We start from the raw sequence: 22,037 nt of genomic DNA on the forward strand, positions 1-22,037 counted from the left end.
TTAAGAAGTATTCAAGTTTTATTTAACGAATAGTTGTTACAACAAAATGTTGGTAAGGCGAATACAAGCAGCTATAGAGTATACTGTACATTCAGTTTCCACAACGAAACACCCAAGTATAAGAAAAACTGTTTGAGGAATCATTATGACGTCAAACTCAACTACCTTTCTGGAAAGATAATCTACAAAAGTACTGTCGGTGACAAAGGATTATAGAGAATAGACAAGTTGTAATGGGAAACTATAAAACAAGAAAATTCTTCATATTTTGGGCAATAACTGTAACATAAAATGTCAACATTAACACATGAAAGATACGAAACAAAAACTGTGGTGATATACATGAAGACATGCACACAAGTCATTTTACACCGGTGTTGAAGTTTTGGTGTTAAGTTAAACATAATGAGGTGTTACCGTAGTACAACACATTTGGTTGTTACTTTAACACCCTGGTATTACAATGTATGTATGTTCAATCTCTTGGGTGCAATTTTAATATATCAAGTTAATATGGTCCTCTGAGATGACTGTAATTGGATTTAGGTGTAACACCTCACACTGGAAAAGTACCGGTGTAAATTTAACACCAGCTCGGTATCTATATATATCGGAAAATACATGTACCTGTAGAGGCGTTGAAACAGCACCAGTCCGGCTTTAGGCCAACACCAGATAGGCATTTAAACAACACTAATCAGTGTTAAACCAATATCAGTTTGATTCTGAAACTGGTGATGCTTCTACTAACACTTCCCTGTATTTTCCGGTATAGATACTGGAATGGTGTTAAATCAACACCAGTATTTTTTAGTGCAGTTTTACCAGTGTAGAGTCCATATGAAAGGGTAAAGGGGTGATTTTTAAAAAATGAAATAACAAAACGTAGGGACAAGAGAATAAAACTGAAAAGCTCTGATAAAATGTCATAAAAACACACTTAAAAATGAGTCCAACGACTTAATTCATTACAAACTCTTTGTTGGTTTTCTTAAAGTTAAGTGATATTGTTATCCATTTTAAGGCAAAATACATGTATCCTTCATGCCGGGACTTCATGATCATCAAGTAACCACGTCTCGGGAAATGCACAACATTTTGTATGTTAAAACTTGCCTTGCGTCAGATATTCCGGTATTTTTTGTTTGAAAAGGAACAAAAGTTCAAGAAACAACTACATAAATAACGTTTACTCGGGCTTACATGTTTTAGACTAAAAGTAAAATAATTATTATCAAGAGGTCAAAACATACATGTAATAAAAATGAGCAAAAGACGCATATAGTCAATCAAAATATTGAAGTAAAAATGAGTTTATCACACACGAAAATCCAAGAATACGCGGTAAAATGAAAAGTAATCCTAAAATGCTTTTTGTAAAAATGTGTTGGCGAAATGAGTGCAAATCATACTACATAATTTCTCTCATAATTTCATTGTAAAAAATTACAAGATTCTCTCCTTTTTTCAAAGTTGACATAAAAACTTCATGCCAATATGGGAAGATAACATCTGATTAGTCATTTAAGAAAGACACAAAATTGATCATTCAAAAATATTCACAGAACATTAAATATGATTATAAAAATGGGATTTTGTGTGAATTACATGTATCCATTCGTATTTACAATAAGACTCTGTAGATATACATTCAGTCTGCTCGGTGTGTATGATATAGGCCATCAGATATATGTGAATCTGTAGAGAGAAGAGAAGAGAGAGGTATGAGAGAGCAATAGAGGGGGAGGGGGTTCACAAATCAGTAAAAACGACGTCACTCTATCTATATATAAACTTTCAAAGTTATGATGGCAATTCAACAATTACCCCAACATGGCCTAAGTTTATTGACCTTAACTGACCTTTGACCTTGGTTTTGTGACCTGAAACTCACAGGGGATGTTCAGTGATACTTGATTACTCTTATGTCCAAGTTTTATGAACTAGATCCGTAAACTTTCAGAGTTAGGATGGTAATTTAACAAATACCCCCAACACAGCCAAAGTTCATTGACCTTAATTGACCATGGTCATGTGACCTGAAACTCGCACAGGATATTCAGTGGTACTTAATTAACCTAATGTCCAAGTTTCATGAACTAGATCCATATATTTTCAAAGTTATGATAGTAATTCAACAAATACCCCCAACTTGACCAAAGTTCATTGACCCTAAGTGACCTTTGACCTTAGTCACGTGACCTGAAACTCGAGCAGGATGTTCATCTTATACTTGATTAACCTTATGCCCAAGTTTCATGAACTAGGTCCATATACTTTCTAAGTTATGATGTCATTTAAAAAACTTAACCTTTGGTTAAGATTTTGAAAATAATTCTCCCAACATGGTCAAAGTTCATTGACCCTAAATGACCTTTTACCTTGGTCATGTGACCTGAAACTCAGGCAGGATGTTCAGTAATATTTGATTAACCTTATGTCCAAGTTTCATGAACTAGGTCCATAGACTTTCTAAGTTATGATGTCATTTCAAAAACTTAACCTTAGGTTAAGATTTGATGTTGACGCCGCCGCCGCCGTCGGAAAAGCGGCGCCTATAGTCTCGCTCTGCTATGCAGGCGAGACAAAAATTAAGGTTAATATTTTACCTTGTGCAGAAGTAAAGATGAATGAAAGAACTAGAGTAGAGTACATCCTCCTTTTTTGTCTTTGTAGTTGTTGATTTGACCCGGATGGAGTTCCCGTGTCAAGAGAAAGTCGTTTCCTACTTCCTGCTCGCAGTACTGAACGAGGCTGTAAAAGAAATTACAAGAACAAAAAAAAAAACAACCAATAATCAAGAGTATTCTATAAATGCGCCACATCTGGGGGTCATTTAATAAAGATTACAATAAATTGTAATCATAATATCGCTATGTGTTATTATCATCATTATTATATTATTCTTTGTGATAGTCATGATCAGTTTTTCCAATTCGTCTAATGCCAATTCGTCCAATTGCCAACTCGTCTACTTTCATTTGGTCTCCCATCAGTTCGTCCACTCGCCTATATGACTTATCAGATGTTATATATCTTCCCATATTGGCATGGTATACTTTCATTTAGTCTAAGGCCATTCCGTCTACTAACCATGCAGTTGGTCCAATAGCCATTTAGTCCATATACCATTTGGTCTACTAAGCAAACTATTTGTGTTAATTGTGAAAAATGAATGAAAAAAAAATGGGTATTAGACCAACTGGTTATTAGAAGAAATGGTAATAGACGAAAAGGTGATTAGACGAAGTGATGATTGAACCAAATGGTTGTTAGACGAAATGTTGATGGACGGAATGGCATTAGACTAAATGAAGGTCGACCATGTGGTGAGTGGACGAGCCTTTGGCAGTGGACGAATTGGCAATTTAATTTACCGTCATTATTATTGTCATTGTGTTATGCATTTTACTTAAAAGTGGCTTCATGAACGCCCCCCCCAAAAAAAAAAAAAAAAAAAACGAAAGAAAGAGAGATCTTATAGAGAACGAACGACCGAACGAACAAAAAACGGACAAATAAATATATATATAAATAAATAGATAGATAGATAGATGAATGGATGAATAACTAAATGCATATATAGATAGATAAATGACTGAATAGATAAATAAATGAATAAATTAACAAAGCTTCCATGATTTGAAGTGAAGCCCCAGCTTTCTTTCCACAGGCCTACAAAAAGGGCCCAAATAAAGCGAATATTTGCCCTACCCCTAAATATCCCTGGTATATACCTGTATGTATACGAGTATGCATACCCTTATTTTATTGTTTTATTGTAGCTTTCGACAGCCAAGTAGCTGGTACTATTATATTTTATTAAGAGCTCCTCTGAAAAGTTCAAATTTGCATATTGAACACAGGTGTACAATCCCGTAGTCCTATTTCCGTCTAGAGATAATTATTCATTACGTCAGATTAATCCATGCCATGGGCATGGAGTGTATCGATCAATATACTTTTAATCAAATAATATTTGTCTGGCTAAAACCAATGTTTGGAATAGCTCTAGGCTGTTTCAATATTAATGTTTGAAAAAAATAGGTGTTTGCCATAGTATATTGCGTACACAGATGCACGCATTATATGCCCTACATGTACGTACATGTATAGTAATTATGGAAGCTTAAAAGTGGCACCCAGATATTCAGATAATAATCTTGTTAAATGTCTACATCCTTTAGAAAAAAAAATGACCAGATGACGAGAGCTCGGGTCTCCATGTGGGAGAAATGATCAAATTGATCAGATGACAAACTTTGGATCCATGATCATGTCATCTGATCATTCTCTTCTAAAAGATCTCTATACGAGATCATTGTCATCTGATCATCTCTCCCATGGGATATAATTATGACGAGATCCAAGTAGATCTTGCAATCTCATCATATATTATAGACATGACGAGATAATCATCTGAACACATGGGCGGCACTCTTAAGCTTCCATACCTATATATGAAAGCATGGTAAAATTATCTTGGTTCATCTGCATATTTTCTTATTAGTATTATGCAATGAAAAGATGAATCTATAGCTAATGCATCTTGTTCTAAAAATTCAATACAAAGGAAAAGGCCACCTTTCCCTTTATTGTCACGATATTAAACTGATATTATACATTTACACAATGTGTATGCATGGGCCTAATAATTCTTTCTTCTTATTCTTCTTCTTATGTTTTTTTTTGGATAGGTGGGGTCATACATAAAAGTACGAAGCCCCAAACCGGACATTTTTGACATCCAAAAAAAAAAAAAATTATCACGTACGTACGCAGTATTATTACGTACGTACGTAATATTATTACGTACGTACGCAGTATTATTACGTACGTACGTGATAATTATTACGTACGTACGTGATAATTATTACGTACGTACGCAGTATTATTACGTACGTACGCAGTATTATTACGTACGTACGTGATAATTATTACGTACGTACGCAGTATTATCACGTACGTACGCAGTATTATTACGTACGTACGTGATAATTATTACGTACGTACGCAGTATTATCACGTACGTACGCAGTATTTATTACGTACGTACGTAATGTTATCTCCCAAAAGGTCATACATGAATTCAAATACCGGTAGTTAATGAAATCTGATCACGCTAGCGCGAAGCCCGCAGGCTTTAAATTTTTATGTGGGCCTACAATAGGCCTTCTGCTTTGATTGTTCCCGCATAGAATTTCCCTTTAAATACCAGCCTCTTCAAATAGTTTATCTTTTTTTAAACACCTATACATCTTCACTTAATTTACATCAATTAATACCATATCATATTCAAATTTAAGCAGAGAACGAAGCAATTTCAAAAGGGTGGTAAAATAATAGGGGCTCATCCCAGTGTCGCGTGTGGGTACATTTTTGAAAAAAACTGTCTCGCCAAAACACTAACATAATAGGCCTTTAATTGTCCTTTCCCCAATGTGTTTCTAGCAGTTTCTGAAAGGAATGGTTTAATTGAAAACACAGCCTGATGACGAGAACAAATGAAATGGTTATCATATGAATATTGTGGGTTATATAGCAGGGACCTGAAAACTCGCGGGGGTGCTGGGGGTGCTGCGTGTATTATTTTCCATAGGCAGCACCCCCACGAAATCAGGTTCCCTTTGTATTTTTTATATATGTTATAATGTACATAATTATCACATCCGACAATCGCAAATCATACAACGTCTTTCACATATTCCAATAACATCCGGCCCTCCTATAACATGTAACGCGACTCAATCAAGCTCCGGCACGCCGATACAGACGTATAGTCGCGCACGATACGTGATAACCATTATAGTTTTTTTTTTTTTTTTTCTTTCAATCTTTATTGATCAAAATAAATCACAGTACAAATCAAACAAATCAACAAGCTATTTACATGATTAAACAGAGCAGCACTTACGTACATGTAGGTATATACTTGTCAAGACAGATTCATAAAACAAATTAGATATCAAATCTCCACTTTTTAAAATGTACAGGTAATTTACCATTATTCTTCGCCAAAACATATTCAATATCCTTAATACCTTTGATACGAGCTTTTAATTCCACAATATTGGGGTTTTGTTATTAAATTTACAAAAGTGAACATAGTATTTGAAAGCAAGGAAAATGAATGTTAGAAAATTATCACCTTGAATACCAAAAACCTTTACAAAGGGGGAAAGGATAATATTCGAATGTTGTTTTTGGTTTATTATAGATAAAAGATCATCCCATACAATGTTAACCACCGGACAATCACAAAATATATGTACAATTGTTTCAGGGTCTCTTTTACAGAATGAACAGTTTGGGGAATCTTTTCTCTTGATTTTAAATAAAAATGCATTAAGGGCAATTGTCTTATGAAACACCTTGAAATAAAATGATCTGATGCGGCTATCAATAGTACTCTTAAAATTCAGCATATGTATTTTCTCCCAGTCTACTTTGTCGTTAGAAGGGCACGACTCTTCCCAAAAGGAAATACAATTATCTGGGAGACATTGATCGAAAAATATCGAGTATGCATAACTGCTAACTTTCCTTTTCTCTAATAATTTATCTACAACTTTGGAATGGATATCTAAATCTGGATTATTATGCCAATCTAACCATGGACCAGGAATATTTTGTAATAGAAAATTAAATTTTCTTCTATCTTTTGCTGAAATTTCAAAGTCGAGAACTAACTCTTCAAATAACTTGTAACCTGGATGGGGTGGATTAAAGAGATCACTTATAAAAACTATGCCCTTATTAAACCAATTTTCATAAAAGAAAAATTGTTTAGATTTGGATCTGACATTTCTATTAAACCAAATACAATGTGAATAACCCAAATACAAATAATCATAACCAAACTCTTTTCTGGAAGCTTTATCTCTAAACAAGTACCAGGTCCGGATTGAGTCTGCAAGTAGGGAACAATTTAAATTATTCAAAATTTGTTCAGGTGCATGGGCCTTCCACAAAATATCCCTCATTGCATTAAATTTGTCTAAAAAGGAAACTTCAATTAATTTCCATCCACTATTGTAGTTATCATTTAACAAAAATTTTACCCAAATCATTTTCTGAGCCAATGAAAATATATAGGGATCAACCATCTTGAGCCCACAGGCAGAAAAGTCATTACAAAAATATTTCCTCTTTACTCTGTCCCTGCCTCCATTCCAAATAAATCTGTAAAATAAAGTATTTAGATCTTTAAAAAATTTGCTTGGAATTTTATACACAAAACAGATAGTAAATACAGCAACTGAGGCATTAATAAAGTTTTAATAACACAGATTTTTCCAACAAAAGACAAATTTCTTGAGCGCCAACAATTCAATATATTCTCTATCTGCCTCAGTTTAGGAACATAGTTAAGACTATACAGTGAATTAAAATTCAACGAGAATTGAATACCCAATGTTTTGAAAGAATTATCTCTCCATGTTAGACCTCTTTCAGCAAATGGGAAATCTTGACAACCTTTTTTCCTTCCTATCCAGATAGCTTCTGACTTAGATAAGTTAAGCCTACACCCTGAACTACTAGCAAATTTATCAAGCACTTGAAATGTTATATTAAAAGATTCCAAGGAACCATCCAAAAAACAAGTTGAATCATCCGCCATCAATGAAATTTTCACTTCTTCATTTTGGATTGGATTTTGTCTCACAGCTAAAGCCATTGTTTCAATTACAAGTAAAAAAAGATAGGGGGAAATTGGGCACCCTTGGAATATGCCTCTTTCCATATTAATTACCTTAGTTAAAAATCCATTATTCATAACATAACTTTTCCTCTCGCAATAAATGGTTTTTACCCACTTAATAAATTTTGGATAACCATTATAGTTTACACACTACCATGACTACTCGATAGCAGAGAGGGACAAGGGTGTGGTTGGACTTGAAACTTAGAGGGTTTTATGTCGAATCAAGTGTGGGCGAGCCCGACCGCCCGTGTTTTGTATAAAGAATTACAATTCAGACAATAAAAATCAAATTTCAGTCTTTTTCGCCCTGCCCCATGGCCCTGGGAAGCGGGGGTGCTGGGGGTGAAGCACCCCAAAATGTGGGGGTGCTGCATGTGTTATTTTCCATAGGCAACACCTCCTGGAAATCTAGTGGTAAGTTGATGAATGACAGAAATGTAATGAAAATGAACGACGTTTTGTAGACCCCCACCCCCTTAAGAATTTTCCGACACAGTACTTAAAATAGTGTTTAAATTCACCCTTTTTCAAATCGGAATATCAAATATTTTCTGCTCGTGCTTCGCGCTCGCATTATTGATTTTTATAATAAAAACAAAGTATTTACAACGCCCAGATACTAAAGGGCTAACTCTAAACACGCGCACGCATGTTTATTCAGATACGCAGCTTGTTTTGGGGCTAATCCGGGCTGAAAATATTTATATCAAATACAATTTTATGAAAATCTGATAACAAATAGTTAAGTTATTTAATTCTAAAGTTTAGCAATAGTTTATGAAAATGGTGATATGCATGTCGTCATGAATATTAAATAGGTGGGTTGACATGTGCGGAAATCTCTTCCCAAAGGTAGAGGGACCAGGGCCTGCATGGAAAATTTGACAAGCATAAAAAAAAGAAAAAAAAGTTTTTCACCCAAAATGTAAGGTCATTTAGTCCAAAAGCTATTATTTCGATTGTGAAGTGATGTATTTTTCTCCATGAAAGACCAAAAATAGTAGGGGGGCATTTGATATTGTGTCCCCCTACTATTTTTGGTAGGGGGACACGTCCCCCTGTCCCCTCTGGGATTTCCGCCCTTGCGGGTTGAAGATATCACATCCCCACTATCCTGTTTCTTGTGTTATTACATGGAATCAAAATTGTTTAATTTTTTCATACCAGTGTGAATGATATGTCTCCCTTATAATGAAATAAGTTGCAGCAAAGAATATCTAATAGACTAAATCAGTTGTCAATTCAACTGTTTTTTGGTTCTTGAAGGGAAAATATCAAATAAACCTAATTTTATATAATAAAATACAAAAGAACAATTGGGGATATGACATCATCAGTTTGCTCACTGAATATTAATGAAGACATGCTTAAAACTGTTTCACCGGAATAATGCTAATCTTTAAAATGCAATAACTTTGATATTCCTTGTCGGATTTTGATCAAATCTTTATTCTTATGTTCGCCTGATTTCTCTTTATCTGTTCAAACCATATTGCATTCAGTGTGGAGTTTCAGATCAGAATATCAAAAATTTTCTGCTCGCGCTTTGCGCTCACATTATTAATGTAAGAATATATCCAATTACCCATCATTTTCTTGATTTTCAAAACATGAATAGAATGTCCCAATTATAGGTCTGAAATCTCAATTTTGTTTCCGCTCGCTCTTTGCGCTCGCATCAATTGTATAGTTATATACCTATCCTGTTCATGATTAGAAAAGTGCTTAAGATGTCCTGTTTTTAGGTCTGAAATCTCATTTTTAATTCCGCTCGCGCTTCGCGCTCGCATCAATTGTATATTTATATACCTATCCTGTTCTTGATTAGAAAAGTGCTTAGAATATGTCTCGTTTTTTGGTCTGAAATCTCAATTTTGTTTCCGCTCGCGCTTCGCGCTCGCATCTTATCCTGTTCATGATTGCAAAAAGTGCTTAGAATGTCCAGTATTTAGGTCGGAATGTCAATTTTTTCAGCTCGCGCTTCGCGCTCGCATTATTTGATTGGTGATATATGAATCGTCTTAATGAGTATAACTGCAAACATTCCTTATAACACTTCCCTTTCGATCAGACCAGAGCGTATATAAAAAATATCTGCTCGCACTGATCACGTTCGCAGTTATTATTTGTTACATACGCATCTTGTTCAGGACCACAAACATTGCTCAAAATATTCAATTTTTCAGGACAAAATACATGATTTTCCCCCCCAAAAAATAGCTCGCGTTTCGATCGCGCTCGACTTATCTCATTATATATCTATGTTCTTTTATAAGAAGAAAGCTAAGAAGTGACTGTCATATATATGTATATATATATATATATGTGTGTGGGGGGAGGATTGGTTGGTGTGTGTGTGGTGCCCTTAGAGGTGTGTGTGTGTGTGTAATTATGGAAAATTCAATTATTGTGTCCCCCCCCCCACCTTTGAGGAGAGATTTCAGCACCCCCACTGAAAAAATCGTTCCCAGGTCCCTGTTATATAGGCCCTATAATCGATGAAAAGTCATGATCATCACCAGCATGACTATGGTCCAACCATGGTCCCAGCTAGCAAGCTGACGTTGGTTGGGCCATGCAATGCGGGGTGCCGATGTCGGCCACATTCGGCGAATATCGGATTCCATAGACCAATGAAAATTAGAATACTACGTACGTACGTAATAATACTGCGTACGTACGTAATAATACTGCGTACGTACGTAATAATTATCACGTACGTACGTAATAATACTGCGTACGTACGTGATAATACTGCGTACGTACGTAATAATTATCACGTACGTACGTAATAATACTGCGTACGTACGTAATAATACTGCGTACGTACGTAATAATTATCACGTACGTACGTAATAATTATCACGTACGTACGCAATAATACTGCGTACGTACGTAATAATTATCACGTACGTACGTAATAATACTACGTACGTACGTGATAATTTTTTTTTTTTGGTTGTCATAAATGTCCGGTTTGGGGCTTCGTATAAAAGTGATGACCTATAACAGATAATTATGCCGAGGATGGTACCAGGGCGACCTCAATATAGTAACATTCGTAATAAAGAGATGTACAGCACTCGAGTTGAAGAAGCGAGCGAGCCAATAATAGTTGACCACTTTATGAATGCAAAATGGTGAAATACATACATGTAGGCCTACAGTGACACATTAACATTTCAACATAATATATTCAAGGGAAATCAAAAGGGCATGCAGTGAGACAAAATCAATAAAACATGGAATAAACCACACGATCATACTCGAGATCTGACTTGAAACTACAATACACATTCAGGTCTGTTCTTCACTGCTCCTCAATAATATTCAGTGAACTTTCATGATCGTATATCAAATCAATTATTGTTAGTGTGGGCGTCATTGGGAAGGCATGGTAATAGAAGACACTTAAAAGGAACAAATTGTAGGTAGATAGATAGATAGATAGATGGATGGATGGATAGATAGATATGTAGAGATAGATAGATAGACATATAGATAGATAGATAGATAAATAGATATATATATATACAATGTAGATAGACATATAGATAGATAGATAGATGGTATTTATCATGATAAAACTCAATTCGCAGAGCTCTATATACAAACAGTAAAAAAAAACATACCGGTATATCAATGTATAATATTAGGGAAGGGGAGACACAGAGAAATGACTTTGTATATGCAAAAGAAGAATGTCGGAAAGATGAATAGGAAGAGATATAGGAGTACAGCATAGAATTTTAACATTATGAACATCTTTAACATAAATATATTTAACAATAATAAGAATAACAATGGACATCCGTGTAATTTCTCACTTTGTAAAGAGTGGACTGTATGAAATGATACTATTTTTTAAAGAAAGAAAAAAAAAAAACATTCCTGTCACTCAATTATATAGGCCTACACTTACTCAGCTGTACACTGTGATACTTTGACCCTCTCTATATTGAGTTCCCTCTGAAGTTGATCAATGTTCTTGTGCAGAGCCATTTGTGTTGAGGAAGAAGCCATCTCGAATTATACCAAAGAACTAGCTGGTTGAAAAAAATATATGTCAAATCTAAACCGTGTTACTCCAATTTATAACATATACGTTGATCAGGATATATATTATTTCCCTGAAGAAGGTTGGTCGGTTTTGCGATATTGTATATTCCTCGAATGCAGGTTCTGGTTGCGTGACTGACGAGGAGTTCATGCAATCTTTGATATTTCCTTATTGTGGTTGATCCGTTTCCAATGTTTCAGCACGGATTTTGGTCTTCCCTTTTCCTGGTCTAATTCCCAACTGCGTCTATCAACACCTTCGCGTGCTTTGGATATACGGCGTCCAATGTATCTGTGCGGTGGCGCCGCTGGTAATATGATGCAGCAGATTGAAAAAGGAAAGAGATACAAAATTGGTTTACAGGGCGCAAGTTACCCCGCCCTTTGTTCGTAGGCACAGCAAAGCAGTGGTATATGCAGGGACTCGGGTTATAATCTTCCCAGCTTGTGATCAAAGTACACAATAAATAATTGGCGTCTATATTGAGGTCCAAAAATATGTGGACTTTGCTCGGCGTGTATATTCCGAACGAGCGGTTCACTCTTGCATGACGAGAATTGGATCTCTATAGCTATCCCGACATGATCCCCCAACGCCCAAACGCGACCATTGACTGAGTCACGCTCGGCGTATTCGAGGAACAATATCCGTCCTCCCCCCCCCCCATTCAGGGGCATGTTTAGATGTTTTCCCATGGGAGGGGGTGAACATAAGAGGGGTCCTCTTGAAGTGTGAAGTGGTTATTTCGTCCTTTTATTCACCGGGACACGGTTTTCTTTTGTTATTTGTAATTGGGTAGGAACGATTAATCTCTCGCGATGTGTTTTCTTGAGCATTCGGCTCCCCCGGCTCGGCTTTTGGGGAAAACAACTGACATTAATCAAAACAGTAAATTAAACAATTTAATCTTTTTCTCGAAATCAGATGAGAATTGGTGACTAAATGCTTCTTCTTCGGCACTTCTTCGACTTCTTCTTATCCTGGTTCTTCTTCACAAGGAGTGTGTTTTTTCTTTGCATTTAACATCTCCAGGAAGTTGCCTATAATGAGCCAATGATTTTGACGGGTCATAACAATGAGTGAGCAAAATCTTACTTTTCAAAATGAGATCTAATATTGTGGTATTTGATATAACGTAAAGAATTCATAACAAGTGGCTTAAAGGGATGGTCCGGGCTGAAAATATTTATATCTTAAAGTTTCAGCAATAAATATCTAATGCACTAAATCAGTTGTCAATCCATTTTTTTTCTAGTTCTTGGAGGAAAAAATTTGAATAAACCTAATTTCATATAATAAAATACAAAAGAACAAGTGGGGATGTGACATCATCAGCCCACCTAATGAATATTCATGACAACTGTTTTTACAAAATATTGCAAAATTTTATAATTCAATAACATTGTTATTTGTTATCTGATTTTGATGAAGCTATAAATACTTTCAGTCCGGACCATCCCTTTAATGAGCCAAAATAATTGAGGGGCTAGATAAATTATGTCGTATCGCATAAAACTTATAAAAAGTTGCGAGTGAGCGAACTGAGCAAGCGAGCAAAAATAATTTTATGTACTAGATTCAGGGACATATCAGACAGAATATTTAGAAAATAATACCATATTTCACCCTTCTCTCTTTCCTTTTCTCTATTTTTCTTGGTTGTGAAACATTTTGGGGCATAATTAAGCCCCCCATCTGTAACCACTGTATAACAGAACAATCAACATTTTATTTTCCTTCTCTTTATTCTCCCTTTTCTCTGACTACTTGAACTTTTACAGGGCACTGCCAACAAGCGAAGAACAGTTTGTATATAAGATGATCGATGATATACCTAAACCAATTTTGTTATCGGATATTGTTTAAACGATCTAAAATATTTTGAATGAAACTTGAAAAGAGAAGAAAGAATATAAAAAGTGGGGGTGGTGAGTATGTTCTATAAGCTGCCAGTGTAGGCCTATAGTGTATATTTTGTAAAGAGATTTGCTTTATGTATTTTTATTTTGATATGTTTTGAAGTTATTGACAGATGAAAAACACACACTAAAAGAAAGGAAAGTTGTCATAATCTACTAGAATTTGGCATGTTTCATGTTTTAAACTTCGTACGGGGACCGCGGAGCCTGGGTTGGGGACTCCAGCCTGCACTTTCTAAATAAACCTGATGTCAAAAAAAGAAAAAAGAAAAAAGACGGTGTCCGTGTGATTGTGTGTGGATTTGTGCATGATCAGCCGCCTCCCCCCCCCCCCCCGGCCCCAACTTTTGACTCAGCTTCCCAATTTAAAACACCTTTCCTCTGCCCATGTTGTCATGGTTAGTATGCCTATTTTGCAAGTTCAAGTGACTAAAAGGGCAAATTATTTATCCACCTTCTCCATTTTGCTATGCTATATAGTCTTACTGGCAAATTCAAAATCATTTGGCACTCTAAAATTTTACCCAATATTGGATAAAAAGGTAACATGCATGTTTGCTGGGTTTTTTTTTTACCCGGGCTATTTCAACGCAACATTGCGTAAAATTTACAAAATATTTGGTATCTTTTTTACCCAACAAAATTTTACTTTTTTACTTTTTTTTTAGAGTGCATTCATTCTTCCTCTCTCAGTCGAAGGTCATTAAAGGGATGGTCCAGGCTGGAGATATTTATATCTGAGTTAGAGGAGCAAAAATTTCCAGTCATTTTTATATGTTTAGCTTTTAACATTGATAAATCGTGTATTAAATTTCTTGTGCTCAATTGTCCATTATAGAAACATGAATTTACTTTGACATTTTACTTTTTCATGTTCACATTTACTACTACCTTGTATAATAATAATAATAGGCATTTATATAGCGCCATCTATCTAGAAATATTCTATTCCGGGGCGCGTTGTATACTGCTTTGTATGCACTGCTTTGTTCGAATTACCGATAGGGCCTAGATATTTCATTAATTTTTCATTTTGTATATTATTGATGTTTTTGAGAACGGTATATCATTTCTTCGTCTTCTTCTTATTATCATTATTATTCTTTTCTTCTTCTGTTTTCTTTTCCCTTGTCTTTTTCTTCTCCTTCTCCCTTTTCCCTTCTTCTTCCTCCTTCTTTCTTCTCCTCCCTTTTCCCTTCTTCTTCCTCCTTTCTTCTTCTCCTCCCCTCCTCTTCACCTTTCCATGATTCCTTTGTAATATTTCATTGATGCTTCTGTTTAGGTTAACATTTTTTTTTCTTCATATAATTGTTCGTTAAATCACTGGTTTTAAAATGTTTACTGTGTCAATTGCATACTATGTTCCACACGGCCCCAATGAAATCAGTCTGTGAACTGTTTGGGCTTTTTAACCGTGTATAAATAAAATCAATCTGATCTTATCAATCTTATCTTATCTAAAATGCTGAAAAGTTGATAAAAATCGGATAACAAAAAACGAAGTTATTGAATTTTAAAGATTGCATTATTCCGATGAAACAGTTCTAGGCATGTCTTTATTAATATTCCTTAGGTGGGCTGATGATGTCATATCTCCACTGTTCTTTTGTATTTGATTTTATGAAATAAGGTTTATTCAAAAATTTTCTACCACGAACTTAAACAATTGGATTGACAACTGATTAAGTGCATTAGTTATTTACTGCCGCAACTTATTTCATCATAATGGAGACACATCATTAACACATGTATGAAAAAATGAAACATTTATGATTTCATGTAATAACATAAGAAAAAATAAAAGTGGGGATGTGGCATCATCAGCCCACCTCATGAATATTCATGACGATGTGCATATAACTGTTTTCACAAAATATTGATAAACTTTAAAATTCAATAACTACGTTATTTGTTATCCGATTTTGATGAAATCGTCAGCATTTTGCTTTGTGAATTTTACTCTATTTATCAAGATGTAAATATTTTCAACCCGGACCATCCCTTTAAATAACATAAAAGAATTTGATCGGTCCTGCGTGGCTGTTATAAATCTTTGATGAAGTCGAGAAACGGTGCCATAAAATGGGACCCGAGGGCGCTTCTGTTCACTGATGTGATCTCCCTCAAAACAATAGAAAATTTATAAACAAACAACATAATCTCTATGAAATGGTTCCCTCATCCGTGCCCATTAAAACTATTTGGCATGGCATCTAGCTGACTACTAATCCTCTTGATTTTGTATTTTTAGTTCCCCTTATAAAATAATATACATAACATGAAAGGAATCCAACCCAAGATGAAAATGTCTGAAGATAAAGTGAGCAGAGATAGATCCGTATACAAAATAGGACAAAAATAAAGAATGAAGAAAGTTTCGAATTCAATACTTTTGAAAGTGCAAAGGTAACACTGGGCATATGTGATCATGATCATAGTGATACAGACTATTTTCGTTTGTCGCGTTATCTTCGTTACAAATTTTAATGGTTTAGTGACGGAAACATGTTTAAACATCGAATTTCTACTTCTTATCAATGATTATTATACCTCTCATCATTGGTTTTACAATATTCACGATTTTCGGTACCAGGGCTTAATTACTTATACTTATTTCTTTTTATTCTTTTTTTATAATCATAGCATTTTGAACTCTCAATCTAATGTGCTTATAATAATGATCACCGATTGTTAACCAATTATAAATCATATCTTAGCCATATTATGGATAAGTCAATAAATCACTTTTTTATTTTTATTTTTTGTTTTGTTACTCTTTCGCTGTTGGGCTACAAAAACAATATCAGTCAAGACAATAATGCTCATGAAAATAGTTTTTTAATGTGATTTGAATCCTTAAAAGAAACAATCGAACAGACATCGTTCGTTCAAAAGGCGTTGCGCCAACGATTGTGGGCAGACTGTGAATAAGGAAAAATTGCGTTGACAAAACGTTCCGAATCGGAGAGTCAACGATTTACGAGTGCAAGACAGTTACGAGGGAAAGTCCCTCTGACGTGATCACCCATCAGCGGTTGTGATTGGTGGAAAATGATGTCATCCACTTGATTCATCAATTACTGCTCTATTTTTAGCGCACGTTCTCTGTGCGATTACAAACGTATTGCATCAGCTGATAACATGATGTATATATAAACAACGATTTCGCATTGCAACACCACTTCAACAAAATGTAGGCTGCTAGAGAAAACCACGATAGATTTGTGCTTAGAAATGGAACCTAGGTGAAATCCAGACGGAACAGAGAAGGCGAGAAAATGACGAACTCAATACAAAATGAAAATATGAACCACAACGTCTCCATGATGCGACGGCAGAAAAAACGGAGTGTACGGAGTAATTTTAACGGGTTCCACCCTCGGCGTCCCCCGAAGTGCGGGCAGGACGGGTGTTGTGTTCTTCGCTGCTGGCCAAGCGAGGGTTAGGCATCGAAACAAGCACAACAAATCCCGATTCCAAGCCCAAAATACGCAAGGAGCACAGACTATAAACACACATCATACGCATTGCAACATCTACATCGGAGAGAATTTCGCTACCAAGTTGCAGGCGGCTTTTCAGTTTGAGAAATCCCTCCGGCAGATTGATCCTGAAGACGGATTTGTGCAGTGCAAGTTTGATCCTTTCAGACGGTACCAGGAGATGAATTTGTCCGGCATGGCAGCGAGGATGAAGGAGTGCCCCAATGCTGGTGGTGATTCAGTCGAGTCAGAGGTATTGAGGTAAGAAACAAGTTTTTTTTTTTTAATCTATATTTATATTGAATTATAATCTTGTAGCTCAGTACCGGTAGTCAAGTTTTTGTGCAAAGCATTAAGTATCACTATCACTATCAGTATCTAGAATGGCATTTCAACAACAATAATTATATGCAAATGATTTGATTTGAATTGTGTGTGTATGTATGATCTCGAAGTGAAAAGAGTTGTGTATGAAGAGTGGGTCTGCAAAATTATATATATATCTCTGTTTAATTTTCTAACATGAATGTACACGCATAATTCTGTTTATATAGATCCCGATATAAATCTAGGCCGATGTTTATTTACACCTTCACATACATGCACTCATTCTAATTCTCATCAAACTCCTTCAATAACAATGAAACATAAATATTCCATTTAACTCTTTAGTAGTAGAATTGGCAGAGAAATTCTGCAATAAGTCAAACTCTAGGCACAGATCCAGCCGGATTAGACATGTAATTACTTTTGAGATACAGACTATTGCTCAAAAACAGTATGGGCCCTAAAATGTTATTGCGTCTAATCAGGCTAGACCCCCTGTGTATGTACCCCATGTTTCCAATAAGTCTGTTACCCCGATCCCATGATTATGCCACCACAGTTTGGAGTTGCTCCATCGGTGCTTCGGGGCCAAGCTGTTGAAGACCGAGATGGAGGTGCAGTACTTCCCGTACGGGGGCTCCATCGTCGACTACACCTGCGAGATGTTTGGGGTCAGTTTGGGCGTGTCCGTTACCAGGGCGATGAAGTACAAGGGAGAGTTTGAGAAGGAGGACGCAGAGAAGTTGTTGGGCAAGAAGTTGAGGGGTGAGTGCCCAGGGTTTGATCGTCTGACATTTTAAGCAGGGGCGGATCCAGGATTTCCCAAATAGGGTGAATAAAAATTCTTGCAAGAAAACAAAAGACAAAGAAGGTGGGGGGGGGTCCCCTTTGGCTCCTTGGATCTGCACCTGTCTCATAACGACTTGTTATAAAAACAAATGCCCAAGTTCTCAACAAGATTTACTATCAGCCAATCAAATTGAATGATTTCAGTAGCTTTAAACTGCACATTTATAATTATAACAAGTTTTATGAAAAGGGCACATGGAGATTATTTTATATGATTCTGAACTCAGTTATGAAAAGTAGTATCCATAGGAGACGAGAGGTTAATGCTATAATATAAATTTTCTATAGACCCCAAGCTGCACTCTAGTTTGGTCCAAGGGAAAGGAAAATTTATAGGCCCTTGCTTCCCTTTCTGCACTGGGGCCAATCTGGGCCCCGTCTTACAAAGAGTTACGCTTGATTCGATCAATCTCAAGTATATGGAAATCCATCATTGTCATAATTTTTTCTTCTGGAAATTTGCTCAATATCCTTTAGAAACAAAGAGAAGCATACTGAATTGTCAAGAAAAAACAGTGAATGTATGAATATATATAATTTCTAGAAAATATGTCAAGAACAAACATATATTTTAGATGTTGATGTTGCTGGCTTTCCATATTGATCAGATCAATCGCAACTCTTAATCAGATCTGCATGACATGCTCAGTCTCCAACGGGAGAAAAGGTAGCACCTGCATGCTCATTGCTCATGATCATACAACTAAAGGGACAAATACTCGTAGCTGGAAGTCTACATGTAATTCCAATTTAAACGTTTCTAATGTAGTGATATTCTGCCTTATTGATTTAGGGAAAACAGAATTTCAAGCAGTTGGCAAGATTTGTTGTTACAACTGGAAAATTTTCACAATAATTAATTTGGACATAATCTAGGCATTTTCTTCTCCTCTTTATTAGGAGTTTATTGAAAAACAACCCCAAATATTTCCCAATGATTCTTTAGCTCAGGTCCATTTTATTATTTCTAATTCTCATACATAATACATTGAAATATACACAAAAATGAGGACCTGCATAGATATACAAAATATGGTTGAGATTAGACATTATTTTTTGGGGGTAAAATCCTCTAAGTTTCTGAAAATACAAAAGTTTCTATTTGCATGCAGATTTCTTTTGTAAAAAGTGTATTATAAGGGCATTGTTTCTATTATGACCTCTACTTCATTTTCTTGTTCTTAGGTATCATGAATGCTACCCAGAATGCATTGGATAAATGGTCCAAGCAGATCCTCCACATCTGGGCGACCTCCACCAAGGTCGCTGACGTCTTGACCTCCGTTTACCATGACCTTTCGCCTCAGTTGAGGACCAATACCGTTGTATTGGTTACCATAGTAACCACTCCCCAGCATTCCTTGTTCAAGAACTCAAGATGACCCTAGCTGTCAATAGAAGTTTAGATATTTTTGTATGGAAATCTTGTATTTGTATTCATGAAATACAGTCTGTCTTTCATTTCAAAAGTATAATTGAATTTATGTTCAAACCCCATCGCAATATTGAATACTTTTATGTTTTATATATACTTTTTATCTGAATTTCTAAAGAAATACTTTTGTTATGCAACCTCTATTGAAAGCTGAATATTCTATAATGGACAACCAGTGGCGTGCCTAGGATTTTCCACAGGGGGAGCAAATTCGTCTGCCAAAAAAATAAAAATTTGACGAGCAAAAAAAAAAAAAAAAAAGGTCTTCAACCACAAATAAAGGATTTCGTACCAGAAAAAAATTTGACAAGAAAAAAAAAAGGTCTTCAAGACTCGTCAGGGGGGCAGGGGTGTGTCCCTTGCATGGGTTGTGACTCGTCAGGGGGGGGGGGGCAATCTGCCCCCTCTGCCCCCCCCCCCCGTAGGTACGCTAGTGTGGACAACTCACCATGCTTTTCTTTTTCTACAATTTTATGCAGTATTTTCTATCACCAAATATGTTTCAACTCAAGTGTGCGATGCATGTATGCTGAGGTCTGTACTAAATGCAAGCGATGCTCTACAAGTAAAAATTATGCAGTTAACATAGTTAGCTAAATTCAAAATAGTTTAGTTCTCAATAATCTATCAAAATTTTCCAACTCACTTGTGAAGTTAACTGAAAGCTAATGAAGTCAGCTTAGAAATAAATCATCAAGAACTTGTACTTAAATATGACGAGAAAGAGACTGAGAGAGAGAGAGAGAGAAGGGAGATAGAGATATTGAGTAGAGAGAAAATGTAGTTAGGGAGGTGCTAGTAATTAAGTCATAGAAAAACCTTATGTGTCGCAAGCAATATATTTATTGTAATTTATCTGCCAGAGTGCATTAACTGTGTGTATTTAGTTTCATAACTTTGTATTTTTATGCTATATAACTTGATATGAAACATTTCTTCACTTCATAAAAAATATATCAAAGAACCAAATGTGAGGAATAGATCAATGAAATTCATATTTTTATAGTTTTTGTAAATAAAAATTGCTTCATAAGCACTATCTAATGTTATAAAAAAAATATGGAAAATATATTCATGTGTTCCAAGAGCAGAAATAAGAAAAAAATACACAGGTTATTATCTAATCAACAGATATTTCATAAAATTCATAAATGTTTCCTGATTTGATATGAAAAAAAAAATAAACATAAGATTTTGTTTTATTACTTATTTAAGAAATCATCATTCCAATTTTGAAAAATTATACCATCGTCAGTAATAGTTGTTTTGGTTCAACCTGAGCATATAAAAAAAAGTCAGCAAGTTTATATCGACATTTGGTTTGCCAATATATGAGGATGTCCATGAACTATGGAAAAAAATTATCATCAAGATACAGCACTTTAAACTATATTTGTAAATTCCATTAATTACTTAGGGAAGGCTGAATATTAAAAGGTAAACAACAATTAATATGCAATTTCCATGCTGTCTCTTTCTTATTCTTTTTTCTTGAAAGAATTTTTTTTTGTGGTTTGATATTCTTTGAATGTATTCTATCTATTTTATGTTAATCACCAAATGCGGGGTGAGGGCCATGGCCCGCATGTTTCTTGACCGAGGTACACGTAACAATGCGAAAAAAAAAGAAAGAAAAGGGAAGGAAAAGGAGTGGGATATTATATCTTTCTTTGGGCGTTATGTCAAAATTTGTCCCAAATTTTGATTTTTGTATTAAATAGATAAACAAATTTGCCTCATATACGCCATGGCTGGCCACTCAAAATTGTTGGCTCATTACGGTAAGTCTGGGTACCACCATATATGGTGATCATGGAAAGGAACATTGTTCTTTTTTTTAAGAAAAAAAAAGAAAAAACAGAGTGTTCTAAATGGACCAAATATCTATTATAATATTTCATATGGGATTTGCGATTCTGAAAAGAAAATTCTTTTTAAACAGAGTGCCAATCTTTTGGCAAATATTGTATTTTTGCCAAAATTTGAAGACACAGAGACTACTTGTCAGAACTACAAATTCCATAAAAGATAGATTTTTAATGATTTTAGGGCTGGGGGATAAATCAATAAGCATTTTATCCAGGGCCACATTTTGAACTAACCGGTGTGTTGGCTCAGTTGGTAGAGCGTCCGTCTCACAACCGGGAGGTCGGGGGTTCAGACCAAAAGACGTTAAAAGATGGGAGTTGCTGCTACCCTGTTTGGCGATTAAAGGGATAGAGCCTCGTCAATCTGGCACTGCACAGCGGCTGCCGGGGCA

General features: G+C 35.5%; 1 protein-coding gene and 1 long non-coding RNA gene across 2 annotated transcripts; one reads left to right on the forward strand and one right to left on the reverse strand.

Moving 5' to 3' along the window:
• Positions 1 to 12,373, reverse strand: LOC129266191 (uncharacterized). Its single transcript, XR_010294465.1, has 3 exons — positions 11,628 to 12,373; positions 2,610 to 2,754; positions 1 to 1,698 (listed from the first exon to the last, which is right to left on the reverse strand). It is a non-coding gene; the product is annotated as an uncharacterized LOC129266191 (long non-coding RNA).
• Positions 12,374 to 16,799: 4,426 nt separating this feature from the next.
• On the forward strand, positions 16,800 to 21,229 carry LOC129266699 (AAC-rich mRNA clone AAC4 protein-like). The gene is made up of 3 exons (XM_064103801.1): positions 16,800 to 17,427; positions 18,053 to 18,258; positions 19,528 to 21,229. Exons 1-3 carry the CDS (start codon positions 17,348 to 17,350, stop codon positions 19,722 to 19,724), a joined length of 483 nt encoding a protein of 160 aa, XP_063959871.1. The 5' UTR covers positions 16,800 to 17,347; the 3' UTR covers positions 19,725 to 21,229.
• The last annotated feature ends 808 nt before the right edge of the window (positions 21,230 to 22,037 follow it).

This window comes from Lytechinus pictus, chromosome 8 (genome assembly GCF_037042905.1).
Source record: "Lytechinus pictus isolate F3 Inbred chromosome 8, Lp3.0, whole genome shotgun sequence".
NCBI classification, from domain to species: domain Eukaryota; kingdom Metazoa; phylum Echinodermata; class Echinoidea; order Temnopleuroida; family Toxopneustidae; genus Lytechinus; species Lytechinus pictus.

Bases quoted from the DNA above. Each gene is read 5' to 3' on its own strand.
- LOC129266699 (XM_064103801.1), top strand. From the start codon at position 17,348: ATGAATTTGTCCGGCATGGCAGCGAGGATGAAGGAGTGCCCCAATGCT. The intron at 17,428-18,052 runs GTAAGAAACAAG...ATGCCACCACAG, and splicing joins GTCGAGTCAGAGGTATTGAG to TTTGGAGTTGCTCCATCGGT. The intron at 18,259-19,527 runs GTGAGTGCCCAG...TCTTGTTCTTAG, and splicing joins GTTGGGCAAGAAGTTGAGGG to GTATCATGAATGCTACCCAG.